The sequence below is a fragment of the Lagenorhynchus albirostris genome, chromosome 4 (assembly GCF_949774975.1).
Source record: "Lagenorhynchus albirostris chromosome 4, mLagAlb1.1, whole genome shotgun sequence".
NCBI lineage: Eukaryota > Metazoa > Chordata > Mammalia > Artiodactyla > Delphinidae > Lagenorhynchus > Lagenorhynchus albirostris.
In genome coordinates, this window is record NC_083098.1 from 40,377,384 (window position 1) to 40,394,877 (window position 17,494).

A 17,494-nucleotide genomic window follows, 5' to 3' on the forward strand; every position below is an offset into this window, starting at 1 on the left:
GTGGCTCCAGTAAACTGGGCTTTGAGGCTACTTCCTCATGAGGGAGCACGCAAACTCAGAACCAAAACGGGGCCCAACTGGTGAACTTTTAATAAGAAAAGTGAGTGATCAAAATTGAACTAGGTGGAACAAATTCACCTTTCCAAATATCCCTCTCCTGTGTGGTAACCACTCTGAGGAATTTTTTTTCTCCTGTGCAGCTATGAATGGCTACAGACCAGCAAAGAGAGGCAGTCACAGTTTGGATGACACTCTGGTGAACGTGAAACTGTAAATACTCTCTCTTCTTTTTTCTAACTTCCTTTTTCTATCCATCCTCAAATTTTCCATGACTGAAAGAGCAACATGGATGCAGTTAACATATACTGGATTCTGAATACACACTTCCATTTGGGAAAAATGTGAGAGAATAAATAATATGTTTTTGTGGAGGTCACGTTTAGTGGTGTTTTCTAAATGGGAAGGGGTGGGTTAGTATCATTAATACTCTCAGGTGGCCATTACATACATGATTTAAAAAGAAAACTGAACCAATTGTACCATCAAGTTACTGGGCAGGAGACGTACCTCAGAGGTAGTAGGACACAGTAGCGCACTATGACGCCCAGCACCCACACCATGGTGAGCTTCGGACTGATGTACTGGAAATTTACATTGGTCCTTGTGAGGAGATTCCATGACACTAGCTCCTCTGAGGAGAACCTCTGGGTCACTTCGTCTTCCACAATGGCTTCCAATCCCTTCTTGGAGAAATAAAACACATCAGACAGCTCAAAGTCCCTTCCTCGCAGACCAGACAGCCCTTTTTCCATGGGTGACTCATCTCTTTGGATAATACCTTAAAAGAAAGCATCAGGACATGAGAAAATGCCATAGGACAGAAGAACAACTGATCAAAGAGGCTACTTTAACTGTGCAGAAGACAAATAACTCTAATGGGTAACATGAAGCAGATTTCAGAAATAAAAGACAAGCAACTGAAGTGGGAAAAGAGGTAAAAATCCCTGAGTCTGCATGAAATGGCTTCTACCCAATGATTTCAATTCATTACAGAGGAATTTGGTCCTCAATAACCCTTTTGCTTGCATCTTCTCCCTACGAATCATTAGCAAAAGAACTCACAGAAACAAACTCTCCCCAAGTATAAATCTAGACTGTGTAGAAACAAATTTATGTTTTCCCCAGATAAAAACTATAAAGCCATAAAGCAAGCAAAATGGCAGAAGGTATTACCACAAATAGCAAAAGTTTGATGTTTTTAATATGTAAAAATTATTTAATAAGAAAAACATAGGCTCCTGCAAAAAAGTAAGCAAAGTTCATGAACTGAATTCATAGAAAAAAGATAAATAGTTAATAAATATTTCAAAGCCTTTTTACTAGTAATCAAAGAAACATGAATCAGACAAAGAGTGGCCTATTTGCATGATCAAATCAGCAACATGTTTCTTTAATGATAAAGTTCAAAGACAGAAATGACACAGGTACTCTCATACTCAATTTGTACGAGTGTGGAACTGGGAGCAATTTTGTCAAAATCTGTTTGGCATGAAGAAACTAAAAATAGTTTTGCTGATGAGTCAATAATTCCAATTCTAGGAACCTGTCATAAGAAAATAATCAGAAACGCAGGCAAGAGTGTTCACTGTAGCATTTTCATTATAATAGATCCAGACAGGGACTTCCCTGGTGGCACAGTGGTTAAGAATCCGCCTGCCAATGCAGGGAACATGGGTTCGAGCCCTGGTCCGGGAAGATCCCCCATGCCGTGGAGCAACTAAGCCCAAGCACCAAAACTACTGAGTCTGTGCTCTAGAGCCCGCGAGTCACAGCTACTGAAGCCCGCATGCCTAGAGCCCGTGCTCCACAACAAGAGGAACCAATGCAATGAGAAGCCCTTGCTCACCGCAACTAGAGAAAGGCCGCTCGCAGCAACGAAGACCCAACGCAGCCAAAAGTTAATTAATTAATTTAAAAAAATAGACCCAGACAATGAGCTATAGTATATCCATTAATAAAAACTATAATGTTAAGTGAAAAAAGTCAGGATCTAAAACTATGGTTTACTCTTAACTCTATGAAATATATATATAGTAAAAATGTCCAGAAGGAAACATTAAGTGGTTATCTCTGGGCAATAGGACTAGGTTTTCCTCTTTATACTGTTATTGTATTTTCCATAAAGAAAATAATTCAAAGATTTTTTAAAGTAGCATAAGTTTAGTAGATTGAAAAATGACTACTGCCACCCAGTTCTACCCACTGAATAAAAATAATAGATGAGAAGATCTTCAAAATAAAAAGTAGCTATATACACAGTGACATGGCTATCCATTTGTCCCTATGGGGCATATCACAAATGAATTTACTTCTTACATTAATTAGAAAAGTCAAGACTTAAGACGTTAAGTTCCCTGAAAGAAGATCCCCTTTGATTTTCTCATTTTTCAGTTTACTAGGAAATCAATGAGGAAAGTGGAGACAGCTATGTTATCTACCCTCTGGAGAACTTGGATGTGCATCTGTAGGAGGAGCTGTAATATACCCATTTTTTGAAGGAATGGCAGCATAATGCACTGGAGTAGAAAGTGAAGAGGATCTGGAATCCAAAGTCAAGTTCTGTTAGGACAACCACCAGCTTGCTCTATGACCAGGGGTAACCAATAAGTCACCTCACTTGGTGTCCTCCTTTATAAAATGGGGGGCAGGGGGCTGGGAAAGTCCTTACAAAGGCTAAAGTTTTCTGATTTTACTTTTGAGTTTTTTGGTGGGTTTTGTTTGGTTTTGCCCACATGCAAAGCTAATACCTAACCACCTTAAGAATGACAGCACTAAAGTAAGTTCTTGAATGATCATTAGATTATCTTTTTCAGTAGTGTACTCCAAGTGGTTTAATCTCTCCTCATCTCTGCAAAGGGTTTAATCAGTATTAGAAAATGAACCAAATAGTTTTGCTACTGAATTACCCTCTTGCTCTGTAGGTAATGCAGTACCACTGAGAGCAGGTTACTCAATCCGAGCACTGGCCAATATTTAGCAGTGCAAGAGTTTCATTATTTAGCAATGTATAGACTTTTTTTTTATTAAGTCTAGAAGGGAAGAGAAGAACAGTTACTTGGGAAATCGCTGAATGAAATACACTGGAGACAGGAGACTGCCCTTCTAAAAAAATAACCTTTTTCAGAAGGACCAGAGATAAAAATACAAGTTCAAGTTGCCTAATATTATTTAACTGAGCCAGGAGAGAAGAGATCTGTAAACAGAAGCCAACCCCTTAGCCACTACACATTTGATGTGCAATGTTTTCTCTGCCCTCTGACCTACTTTATTCTGCGTAACTCAAATAAAATATAACTCAATTTTATATTTTCCTTAAGCCTCTTTTGAAAAGTGTGTGGGTAACTGCAATGTGGGTAACTGACAAAGGATTCATTTCCAGAATATATTAACATACAAAAAATTAATAAGAAAAAGTCAAAGAACTCAGTTAAAAAAATGCTTAAGTATATGGCAAGGAATTCATAAAAAGAGTAAGCCTTAATGACTTACTTACTTTTAAATAAACATTTAAAATGATGTTCAGCTTCCCTATAATCAGAGAAATGCAAAAACCACAATGAGATACTATTTCATACCCATGAAGACCGATGGAAATTTTTAATTGAATAATATCAAGTGTTGGTAAAGACCTGGGACAATGGAATGTAATTAGCACAACCACACTAGAAAACAATTTGGCACTGTCTAGTAAATTTAAAGATATTCACAGCCCAAGACCCAGCAACTCTACTTCCAGGTATACCGCAGGAAGATCTGCGTTTAATAATTGCAAATATACAGAAAAACTGCAGTGATGGCTCACTTTACCCAGATCCACGAACTGCCAACGTTTTGTCACATTTGCTTTACTGTCATATCTCTGTATGTATAAAACAATACTATTTTCTAAACCACTTGAGAATAAATTGCAGACATCATGCCCCTTACCCCAAATATTTCAGCATAGATTTACTTAGGACATGGAGCTTCACTTATTTAACCACAGTACTTTTTTTTTTTTTTTTTTGGCCTTGCCGCGGCGCTTGCGGGATCTTGATTCCCCAACCAGAGATTGAACCAGGGCCATGGCAGTGAAAGCACCAAGTCCTAACTGCTGGACCACCAGGGAACTCCCATAACCACTGTACAATTATCAAAATGAGGAAAGTTGACATTACTGCAACACTAGTATCTACAAACCTTATTCAAATTCTAACGATGGTACCAATATCTTTCACAGCACTTTTTTCCTGGTCCAGGATTCAACCCAGGATTGTACAATACCTTTACATGTCGTCTCTGTAGTCTCCTATTATATGAAAAGTTTCCTCAGCCTTTCTTTATTTTTCAAGATACTGACATTTCTTAAGAGCACAAGCCATTTATTTTGTAGAATGTCTCAATCTGGGTTAACGTGATGTCTCTTCATGCTTAGATGCAGGTTGTACACTTTGGGCAGGAATACTATGTAAGTGATGCTGTATCCTTCTCAGTGCATCCCATGGGGAGGCACTGATGTCAGTTTGTCCCATGATTTGTGACGTTTAATTTTGACCACTTGGTTTAAGGTAGTCAGTGCTTACAGGGTTCCCCCACTGTGAAGTTACTATTTTTCTCTTTTTGATTAATAAATGGATAATTATTACCTATAGGTATCTATAAAAGGGAGATGCTTTGAAACTACAGAAATATCCTGCTCCTCACACTTTCACCCCAAATAAATTGGTATTATGTGTCTTTTTTTTTTTTTTTTTTTTTTTTTGCGGTATGCGGGCCTCTCACTGCTGTGGCCTCTCCCGTTGCGGAGCACAGGCTCCGGACGCGCAGGCTCAGCGGCCATGGCTCACACGCCCAGCAGCTCTGCGGCATGTGGGATCTTCCCGGACCGGGGCACGAACCCGCGTCCCATGCATCGGCAGGCAGACTCTCAACCACTGCGCCACCAGGGAAGCCCTATGTGTCTTTTAAAATAGTATTTTCTCTCTCCTTCATTCCTTCCACATTTATTATTTGGTATTCCACTTTAAGGAAGAGCTTTTTCCTTATATTCTAGAGAGCTTCTTATAAAATTGTGCACAAACAGGCATATATAAGAACATCTTGCCACATTGTTTATAATAGCAAAATAGTGGAATCAATACGAAGGTTCATTCAATAGGTGGATATACAGCAATGTACACAAATATCGGGACTTCCCTGGAGGTCCAGTGGTTAAGACTCTGCGCTTCCACTGCAGGGGTCATGGGTTTGATCCCTGGTTGGGGAACTAAGATCCCACATGCCACCCACATGGCGTGGCCAAGAAAGTTGGCCAAGAAAGTTGGCCACGCCCACAAGGCGTGGCCAAGAAAATTTTAATTTAATTTAATTTAAAAAATATATATACAAATATCGAATCATTATGTTGTACACCTGAAACTAATATAATGTTATATGTCAATTATACGTAAATAAATGGAAGCTCATATTTTTTAAAATGGATGTATGAAGTATATACTACACAGCAGTTAAAAGAAATTAACTAAAATTTACCAAATTAGATAATACGCAAATATCAGAAGGAACAAACATTTCAGAGTAATATGTGAAAGGTGATATTTTTATAGAGTTTGAATAATGCAAAACAATAAATACTATGTATTGTTTAAGAATACATACATGTATAGGGGAAGTATGAAAATATGCATAAAAATAATAAACATCAAAATCAGAGTAGTAGTTTCAGGTTTGGCAGGGCAATGGAATCAGGGAGGGATAAACAGGAGAATTTGTTTTGTAAAGCTTTATTTATTAAATTAGGTGGTGGCTACACATGTGCTATAACCAAGAAAAAGAAAAAGAAAAGTTACATGGAACTGACAATTGTTCCCAAGATGAAGCTCTATATTGTAAGAGAGCAGGTACTAGCTTAAGAGCTCTTTAATAAGGCACACAAAATCTGAAATTAGGTATTATAAAATTAGATGTCAAAAGAAGCACTACTGAATTTATAATGTTACTTCCTCCTAAATACTGACTACTGGAGGGTCAGAAATACTGACTGAATTCACCCTAAGTATGAATTTCTAACAGGAAAAAATATTCAATTCACTCCACATATAGGGGATACTCACTATGTATCAGGCATCAAAATACACCTTAGAAAAAGAGGAAATACTTCTTTTGACACCAAAAAATGATCATAAGTAGACCAAAAGTCTTCAAAATATAGATATAAGTACATATCAGATTTAACTAGCACAGACAGTTTCTATACTGGTTTTATTGTCATTAAGGAAAACTCATTATTATTAATAAATTAATCCTGATCCTTCAGAGCAACCCACAGATCTTAAATTGGTAAAACCCTGATTCTAGAAAATACTTCCTTTTGTTTCGCAAGTTAACCTCAAAAAGGGAAAGCCATAAACATTTGAACTTTGTCCTTAACCAGTGCTTTGGCCAACACGACAAGGTTCATGCTTGGATGAAAATAAAATTAGAACAATTATATCTAATGCAAGAGATGAATTGCACAAGCTGCCTGTGCCACCTGCCTTGAGCAAGTCACTGGTACATAAATAATACCAGCTATGAAAGGCCTGTTAAAAGAAATGGAGGCTGAAGTTAAAACCATCTCAAATATAATTAACTCTAAATTAGCTGAGTGAACTATTGGAATAACTGCCCATTTATAAATCACACTAGTTTTTCCATCTTCCAGCTGTAAAGTATGCTTTCTAGGTCAGCAATTACGGAAAATCAGGGTCCACCACAGACCAAAGGTGGATACAGCAGGCTTATGTATAGAAGTTGATCCTTAACCTACCAATAGGCTATATTCCAAAAGTCAGAAGCTCAGAGTTTAAAACACACTCTCTCATGGAAACTTTGAATTAGTCTGTTTGAGCTAGAGTCCTATCCAATGATAAGCCTAATTAACCCAAAATATACGTGATCATATAGTAGCAGTACCATGAAATAGAAATCTCCTTTAGCACTATTTCCACAGGAAATTTAAAAATTAAATCTGGCTTGGAATCAACAAAAACAAAACAAAAAACTTCCTTGTCTTGTAGTGACTTAGAGGGGGCATTAGGGGCACTTTCTGGGACACTGTTAATGTTCTATTTCTTGATCTAGGTGAGAGGTCCATGAGTACATTTACTTTGGGAAATCCATCAAGTTGTACATTTATAATTTTATACTCTTGTCTATGTATATTATGCTTCAATTTTGTAAAAATTGTACTTGAGATCTGCTGTACAGTATGACCTATAGTTAACAATACTGTATTGTACACTTAAAATTTTGTTGAGAGGGTAGATCTTATGTGAAGTGTTTTTACCACAATTTTAGAAAAACAAAGAATTGAAGGAGACAATATCTGTTAATCCCCTATTTCCATGATTTACCTATTATAGGATTAAATAAATACTAAATAGTATTAAATAAATACTTAAATAAATATGTCCCTTAAAAAAAAAAGTTTACTCTATATCCCCCTACCCAATTATTAAGCAATTGGGCAGGAAGGAGTTTACCTGTCCCAGCTCCAACTAGTGGTGGCAAGGTCCTTTTTCTGCTATGAGAATCTCCTCTGAGGGTCTCCGGTTCTTGGCAAGAAAGCCAGGCCTACATTCTTCCCTCCCATGCCCCAATATCCTTCCTGATCCATAAATGTGACTGGCCTGATTAAAGAGACCAGGGTAAAGTAGCTGTAAAGATTAATTGTATGTGGGCTTCCCTGGTGGCGCAGTGGTTGACGGTCCTCCTGCCAATGCAGGGGACATGGGTTCGAGCCCTGGTGCAAGAAGATCCCACATGCTGTGGAGTAACTAAGCCCATGCGCCACAACTACTGATCCTGTGCTCTAGAGCCTGCAAGCCACAACTACTGAGCCCGTGCGCCACAACTACTGAAGCCCGTGCACCTAGAGCCCATGCTCTGCAACAAGAGAAGCCACCACAATGAGAAGTCCACGCACCACAACGAAGAGTAGCCCCCGCTCGCCGCAACTAGAGAAAGCCAGCGCGCAGCAACGAAGACTCAACGCAGCCAAAAATAAGTAAATAAATTTATTTTTTAAAGAAAGATTAACTGTATGCGGTTGGGGCTAAGGAGTGGGGTGGATCAGAGCAGCTGGGATTAAAGAGCGGAAATATTCAGTGCCAGCCTCCGGAGAGATAAGACACATGTTCAATCCCTTAGGCATAGTTCAAGGTCCTGATACAATTCTAACAAGCCAGAGCGAAGGACAGATCCCTGAACAGACCACTGAGCTCTGTCCTCATTCTTCTCTAGTTCATTAATCATCATAGATATTAACACACTAGTGAGCGCATCAACTACGCAGTCCCCCAACTACACAGGTTTCCAGCCCACTTTTTGCCACCTTTTTTCAAAATAATTTACCATCGCAAGGCTAAGCTTGAGATATACCATGTGCAAAAAATTCCCTGGGCCATTAGTCAAGTTACAATTTCCAGCACATAAATTAGGCGATTGGACTATGCTTATTTCACAGTGAATCCTTTGTGTTCCTGACTACCACTGTTCTCCTTCCTAAGTATTTTTTAAAAATCCAGTTTACTGTTATTAACTTAGTTAAGTGTAATAATGGTATCCAGAGTATGTTTTTAAAAAGTCAGATTTTTGAGATGCATACTAAGGTACTTAGAGGCAAAATGACATAATATCTAGTTTTAAAATACTCCCACAAAAGGACATTCATTAAGGTGAGAGTACGGGGGATGGGGGGATGGGATGAATTGGGAGACTGGGGTTGACATATAACACTATTGATACTATGTGTAAAATAGATAACTAATGAGAACCTACTGTACAGCACAAGGAGCTCTACTCAGTGCTCTCTGGGTACCTAAATGGGAAGGAAATCCAAAAAAGAGGGGATACATGTATATGTATAGCTGATTCACTTTGCTGTACAGTAGAAACTAACACAACATTGTAAAGCAACTATACTCCAATAAAAATTTTTAAAATGAGTCACTACAATTATACATTAAAATACATGACAGGGCTTCCCTGGTGGCGCAGTGATTGAGAGTCCGCCTGCCGATGCAGGGGACATGGGTTCGTGCCCCGGTCCGGGAAGATCCCACATGCCGCGGAGCGGCTGGGCCCGTGAGCCATGGCCGCTGAGCCTGCGCGTCCGGAGCCTGTGCTCCGCAACGGGAGAGGCCACAGCAGTGAGAGGCCCGCGTACCAAAAAAAAAAAAAAAAAAAAAAAAAAATACATGACAGCACACACACAAAAAAGTGAGAATACAATGTTTCTCATTGCTTATCTGTATTCTCTGATTTTCGACATTGCTCACATACTACATCTGTAATTAAACTTTTAATTAAATAAAATACGTCCACAAAGAAAAAACTGAAAAAAAGGATAGATAAAGCAAATTCTTGTTGAATTAGGGTGATGGCTATAAGGGAATTAACTGTACTATTCTCTTTACTTTTTAAAACTGAATACTGTATTTTCTTTTTAATCTGTTTAAGAAACTCATTTGAAATGTCAGTTTAGCTGGGAATCAATTTCCTCATCTAAATCTCATTCATTCGTTCATTCAGTCATTACAGAGAGAGTTCCAGGCCAGGCACTAAAATATTCAATACACAGATGGGAGAGGGAAAAAAAGGAGTTGAACTAACTCAGTAATTCTCAAGCATGGCTGCACATTAGAATATCTTTGGAATCTATAAAAGTAAAGACATCAGGGTCCAACCCCAAATCAACTAAATTAAAATAACTACACTTTTTAAAATATATAGGAATGAGGGAAAAACTATAAGGAAAGATATCAAAATATTAGGTCTTTTCTGGGTAATAGGATTTCATGTGGGTAACTTTTAATTTTCTTATACATCTGCAACGTCTAATTTTTCAGTAAAGTATATGTATTATTTTACATAGTGAGAGAAAAGTACTAAAAATGCTATTGTTAAAAAACAAAACGAGGGCTTCCCTGGTGGCGCAGTGGTTGAGAGTCCGCCTGCTGATGCAGGGGACACGGGTTTGTGCCCCGGTCCAGGAAGATTCCACATGCCGCGGAGCGGCTGGGCCCATGAGCCATGGCCGCTGAGCCTGCGCATCCGGAGCCTGTGCTCCGCAACAGGAGAGGCTACAACAGTGAGAGGCCCGCGTACCGCAAAAAAAACCAAAAAACCCAAAATGAGATATGTACTACCACTTACCCACCACATGGCTATAATTAAAAGGGCCAAAACTACCAAGCCCTGAAGAGGCTATAGAATGCAGACACAGCTCTGAGAGTGTACAACCATTTTGGAATACCATTTAGCAGTTTCCAACAGTTAAACACACTCGTTTACCCTATGACCTGGCAATTCCGCTTCAAGGTATGTACCCAAGAAAAACAAGTAAACAGGTTCACAACAATGGTCATAGCAGTTTTATTCCTAACAGCTAAAAAATGTAAAATAACCCAAATGTCAATCAACACAATAATGGGTAAACAAATTTTTATGTATTTGTATAAAGAAATACTCCACAACAATTAAAAAAAAATCCACTGATTCATGTAACACGGAGAAATCTCATAAACATTATGCTGCTTGAAAAAAACACAAAAGAGCCCATTCTATATGATTTCATTTATGTGAATTTCAAAAAAAATAGGAAAAACTAATTGATAATGACAGAAATCAAAAGAGAGGTTACAATGAGGACTGAGGGATGAGTCACGCCTACTAGGCAGGGCCTGAGAGAACTGTGAGATCATGAATATGTTCGGCTGAATCTGGGTGGTAGTCACATTGGTTTACAAGTATGTAAAAATTCATCTTGTTGAACAGTTGATATTTGTGCAGTTTAATGTATGTTAATTATGCCTCAATTTTGGGGGGGGAATCAGAAAACTGTTACAGGGACTTCCCTGGTGGTCCAGTGGGTAAGACTCCACGCTCCCAATGCAGGGGACCCAGGTTCAATCCCTGGTCAGGGAACTAGATCCCGCATGCTGCAACTAAGGGTCTGCCTGACGCAACAAAGATCCCGTGAGCCGCAACGAAGACCCAGTGCAGCCTAAATAAATAAATAAATATTTTTTTTAAAGAAAACTGTTACATTTAAGAGTCTTCACAACTTTTAGCTATAATCCCAATTAGAGGCTCTAGCCAATCATACCTACCCTTCCCACGAATAATTTTTGTCTTCCTTCCTAAACTAAAAAGACAACTGACATTTATTGAATGCTTCCTGATGCCAGACTGTGTGCTAAACCCTTGACATGTACACTCATGTAATCCCCATAATCCTATGAGGTATTGTCTATTATCCCCATTTTACAGACTAGGAAACTAAGGCTCAGGATGATTGGGTAACTTACCTGGAGCCATGGGGAGAGAAAGGAATAGAACCAGCATTTGAAACCAAGTCTGTGACTCCAAAACCAAATGTTCTCTCATATTCTAAACATTCAAATTCCATGTCACTCTGTCCAACAGTTGCTCTTTGACAAACCTCAAAGATGTAAGATCTTTCCCATCAACTCCACATCAGCCCCAGTTCTTCCTTGCTAAAGAGGAGCCCTGAGTAGCACTTCTACTGAGTATCTGTCCTACCTTTGAAGGAAGAAATGGAACTTTGATATGGGAAAACCTATAAGTGGCCTCCACCTGTCATTAATCTGGACACGCACTTGTCACTGACTGATTTAGGCTTAATCATCCCTCCCAGGAAGCAGGAACTCAAGTCACTGGTTTTTTTTTTTTCATCTGGGGCAGGAATCTTTTACAGCCTGGAGCACACCCCATTAGGTCTTCCTACAATAAGCCCAATAGAAAACAGCCCCTGGGCAGTGGTCCATTTAATACTCCCTCAGTTTGTAGTTCAGCCAGGTCCAAGTTGCCCAAGGAGGCTGTTCTGTCCAATCTGTGATTCAGCACACAGATGTCCTGCCGGTATCCTTCCTCTTCAAGTCCTCTCTGAGGCAGAAGCAGCTGCCCCAGGCACCTTGCAGGCTAGTCAAGGTTTAGAAAGGATAATCACCCTTGACGTTTTATTGTTGTCACTGTTAGGGTTTATTCTAAAGTCATTTACCTCTGTTATATCCTCATTAACCTGGACTGTCACCCAGCCAAGGTTTGTAGAAAACAGCCTCTATACAACCTGCTATATCCTCAGCCATGACTCTACATTGAGTTCAAGGTCTCTGAGCCAAAGACAGATTGACTGTAAAACTAAGAAGGTTAAGCTTCAGTCTCCTCACCTGCACGGCCCCTTCCAAGCTCCCACACCTAATTTTGTGTATTCTTTTTCTTAAAGAGAGTCTCCAAATTGTATAAGCTTCAGGCCCCCACAACCTGGATTGGTCCCCACCTCTGAATCAAAATATCATTTTGTTGCTACAAGCGACAGATCTATGTTAACCCCTCACCCTACAACCTAAAATGATTTAGAAGAAGAAATACTTAGGATGAGAGAAACATGTTATTACCAGCAAGTATTAGAACACTGAGAGTTCACAGACACACATTAACATCTTTCTGCTTAGTTTCACCTATTATTGATAATATTTTATCTATTTGATTGTCAAATTAGCAATATACTTGTAAGAGGGGTTGCTGTTGGCTAGGTCATTTTTTGGTTGCTGTTTTAAGGTTTGAAGTTTATCTCTTCTTGGAAGTAGAGAGATCGGTAAGGATGAAAAACAAAAATATGAATACAATGCAAACTGAAGGAAAAAAAACCTCACTACATAAAAGTTTCACAAGTGTCCCTGCTTTAGAATGAGACTTGTATGTACCATATAACAGGTCCATAAAAAGAAAAGGGGGCAAAAATCAGCAGAACTATCATGACCCATGATATACATGAAATGTGCTCAAAATAAATACTGACTTAGCATCTCCTTTGGTTCCCTAAGAGCTACTCAATCATGATTGCCTAGTTTTTAAAAAAGCTTTAGAGTTATGAAACTACTTGTGCTCCCCTCCCCCAGTAATGCTTCCCCAGTTGGCACATTTCAGAGTCACATTCAACTTTTTTTTTTTCACATGAAAAGGGTAAAGTTTACTTTAAATACCTACACATCCCACTAGTTAATCCAAGTAAGAAAAACAAAATAAGGACAGGGGAGAAAGTCCACATATAATACAAAATAAGAATTTACAAAGAAGAAATAACATAAACAGAAAAGTATAAAAATCATAAGAAACGACGTTGCACAAAGTCCTATGCAAATGAATATAATAAAAAGCTAGTCAAAATGGATAGCTTTCTAACTAAGAAAACATTACTAATACTGACACCAAGAGATGAATGCTCTAAACGATGCGGGGGACGGTTCAGGCGGTAATGTGAGTGCTGGGGAGCAGCAGATGAAGCTTTGCGCGACCACCGCTCATCTCTTGCTGTGTGGCCCAATTCCTAACGGGCCTCATACCCGGGGATTGGGGACCCCTGCTCTAAAGAGAACCATTTTCACAAATGCAGTAATGTTGTGAGGAGTAAGGAAACTTTACCTGTCCCAGACCCGAACCGTTTTACAAGGAATTTTACCAAACCTTTAAATCTGAGAAGAAAGGGCATAAAGGGGGAAGGAAGGAAGTAAGTAGGTAGGTAATACACTAATCTCAAATATAAGGATCAATTGCAAAAATCCTAACTCCAATTTTGGCACAGTTTCCAGCACATATTATGACCAAGCAATGTTTAGTCCATAAACACAAAGATGACTCTAATATTAAGCTATTAATGTAATTTACCATAATATGCCTAAGGGGGTGGGAGGAATACTCATCACCAAATATACTGAAAAGCACGACAAATTCAACATTCATTCCTGATTTACAAAACAAGCATCAAGAAGTATTTCCCATAAGATGGAAAACTAGATCAAAGCCAACCTGATGCTTACAGGGAAGACGCTGCAGGCACTACAGCCTGTCCCCAGCAGGAACAGCAGCTAACACCACTGCTAGTCAATGCTGTATTGGGGTAGCAGCCAGCACAATTAGACAAGGGAAAGAAATGAAGTATAAACTGGAAAAGAAATAAAATACAAACTAAGGTTGAATAAGAAGTGGTAAAACTATCACTACTAAGATAAAATAGCTGCATGCCTGGAAAAAAAAAAGGAAATCTGAAACCTACATAAGTAGAATTCTTACTTTTTTATATCCTTCTGCCTTACTAAAATCAAAGCTTTCCAAGATACAAACAACAATCAGTTAGAAGATATGATGGAAGAAGAGACTTCATTTATAATATCTACTGGAATTATAAACTTAAGAGGAAATGGACACTGTCTAAGGAAAACTTTCAAACACCTCTGGAGGGTACAAAGAAACACCTAAACAAATGGAAAGATGTAATGTTCTTGGAGAAGAAGACTCAACACAGATAAGGTCAAACCACCCTCAGTAAACTTATAAATTTACCACAATGCCAATAAAAATAGATAGTTGTATTTCCTCTGGAACATAGACAAGCTGAATGTCAAGACCATACGGATCATAAGCAAGAATTCACAAGACAGTTCTGTAAGGAAAAGCAATGAGAACAACGATCCCTGCCAGATATTAAAATGTCAATAATTAAAACAACGTACCAGTACATGAGAAGACAAGTAAACACTGCAGAATAGAAAGTTCAGGAATAGATCCAAAACTATACTAGAATTCAGGAAATTATTAAGGTTGCATCACAAATCATCTGGGTAGAGATGGGCTTTTTAATAGACAGTGTTGCAACATCTGGATAGCCATCTGGACAAATACACCAGAATAAAAGAATCAAATATTTAAATTGTTTTTTTTAAAGCCATAAAAGTAGTCAAAGAAAACACTGGAAAATTCCCTTAAGACTTGGCAGAGGGAAGACTTTTCCTACTAAAAAAACTAAAAATCCAGAAGCTATAGAAAGAAAATATTGATAAATTTGACTACATAAAGATGAAAAATATCGGACTTCCCTGGAGGCTCAGTGGTTAAGAATCCGCCTGCCAATGCAGGGTACACGGGTTTGAGCCCTGGTCCCAGGAGGTCCCACATGCTGTGGAGCAAATAAGCCTGTGCGCCACAACTACTGAGCCGGTGCTCTAGAGCCTGAGCCACAACTACTGAGTCCGCGTGCCACAACTACTGAAGCTCGCATGCCCAGAGCCCATGCTCCACAACAAGAGAAACCACTGCAATGAGAAGCCCGCGCACCGCAATGAAGAGTAGCCCCCGCTCGCCGCAACTAGAGAAAGCCTGTGTGCAGCAACGAAGACCCAAAGCAGCTAAAAATAAATAAATAAATTTATTAAAAGAAGAAAATATCTGCATAGTAAGAAGCATGATAAGCAAAGGGGAAAATACAATTGCAAACTGAAAGCAGTATTTTTATCTCAGCACAAACAAAAGCTAATTAATCACTTTAATATATGAGAAGGTCCCAGAAATCAAAGTGAAACAGAAATCAACAGAGAGAGAAAAATGGGCAAAAGAAAAGAAAAGAAAAATTGCCAAAAGACAGTTTCCAGAAAAAGAAATACAAATGGCCCTTAAATGTAAAATGTGTACCAAATCACACTCTCTATAAAAGAGATGCAAATTAAGAGTAACATGAGTTTCCACTTCTCACCCATCAGACTGGTACAAACCCAAAAGTTTGACATACATTTACAGCATTGGTGAAGCTGTGGGGAAAGAGGCACTTCCATACACCCCTAGTGGAAGTACAAATAGTACAACCATTAATGAAGGGTGATTTGGCCATCAATCAAAATTACAAATGCTCTCTGACAGAGCAATCCCATTCATGTCACAGATTTATGTTACACGTATTTCATGTTACAAATAGTGTGAATCGCCACATATTTTTTGATAGCAAGAGGTGGAGAACTACAGGTAAGAAACCATTTGCATTGATGTAATGAAATTTCTTGTAGCTGTTAAAAAAAAAGAAACTTTCTAAGTAATAATATGGAAAGGACTATAGGCTATAAGTGAAAAACTGGCTCAGAGTAGTGTTTACTGTACATCATCTTTGGTATTAGCAACTGAAGAAAATAACAAACATTTCCATTACAATAGCACGTTTGAGGTCACATAAAGAACCACTGGAACATCCATAAGACACTAACATGGCATAGAGGTAGAAAGTAACGGCTGGAAGCTACACGTATCAAAGCACATGTTTTTAAATTGCTATGATTTTTGTACCATGTGAATGTAAATACTACCTATGCCAGAAAGTTTTTAAAAGATGTGTAAACCCAAATTTAAAATGTTTACACAAGAACTTGCACACACATATCCTTTGTGTGTCCTCTGCTGGCTCTCCCAGAATCCCATCAGTCTGATGGCTCAGCCTATGCAGAACTGCAAAGATGCAACAAAGTGAAACCGTACTACGATCTCTTTCCACATAAACCAGTGTCATCCCTGCATTTCAAATCTTACCCTAAAATACGTAATTTCTACGTTAGCTTTAGAAGTCCCTAATAACCCCGCCACCACCTCACATGTGTAGACACTCACAGAAAAGCAGTTTACAGATAAGGTATTCACTGTTTTTATTTCTGAAAAAGAGTTGATAGAAAACATCTATTGAAAAATATAGCACAAAAGAGTATCAGTGGACAGAGGAATGAGGAGAGAGAATATATAGAGTTAGAACTGTCTCTCCTCTGAGTTTCCACTCTCTTTTCCCTGGTTGATCTTCATCTGGTTCATTTATCTCTTCCTGCCCCCCTTTTTTCTCTAGCCTCTATAAATGTCTTTCACTCAGTGAGTTCATTCAATCTACCATTTCAACTTCCACCCTCTGCAAATAATTCCCAAATGTACATCTATAGTACTGACTTCTTCCCCAAGGCTCACATGTTTTTTTTTGTTTGTTTTGGTTTTTTTTTGTTTTGCGGTACGCGGGCCTCTCACTGCTGTGGCCTCTCCCGTTGTGGAGCACAGGCTCCGGACGTGCAGGCTCAGCGGCCATGACTCACGGGCCAGGCCACTCCGCAGCATGTGGGATCTTCCCGGACCGGGGCACGAACCCACGTCCCCTGCATCGGCAGGCGGACTCTCAACCACTGCGCCACCAGGGAAGCCCCAAGGGTCACATTTTTATATGGCTGCACAGACCCTCCACCTCTGCACCAGCCCCATGGCTCTGGTTCAAGGCCCCAATGCCTTCCAGAATGGCTTTCCATCTACCACCCTCCTTTCTCCACTTTCCCCACCCTCTTCCTAACCTGCTTCCAAAAAGCTACCAGATTTGTCCTGAATTTAATTAAGTAATTTCTTGGCTTGGAATTTCAAGGCTTTTTAGGATTGAAATATCCAATCTCGACACTTTGCACCTCCAACTCATCTTCACTCATCCTAGCTCCAACCAGACTAAATCAGTTCTTGGGCCCCTAATATCTCTTAGGCTCTCCTACTCTCCTGCCTTTGCTTACAATTTCTTCCACCTGATATCCCTTTTTCTAAAATTACTCAAGAT

At 39.1% G+C, this 17,494-nt stretch overlaps 1 protein-coding gene across 4 annotated transcripts in view; it reads right to left on the minus strand.

Moving 5' to 3' along the window:
• Positions 1 to 17,494, minus strand: part of GPAT3 (glycerol-3-phosphate acyltransferase 3) — a 57,666-nt gene that overhangs the window by 18,896 nt on the left and 21,276 nt on the right. For 3 of the 4 annotated variants that reach the window (XM_060147894.1, XM_060147896.1, XM_060147895.1), the window contains exon 4: positions 568 to 838. In XM_060147894.1, the coding sequence (XP_060003877.1) occupies positions 568 to 838 (271 nt within the window). The remainder of the gene's footprint in view (positions 1 to 567; positions 839 to 17,494) is intronic. The other variant, XM_060147897.1, reaches the window with a different exon arrangement.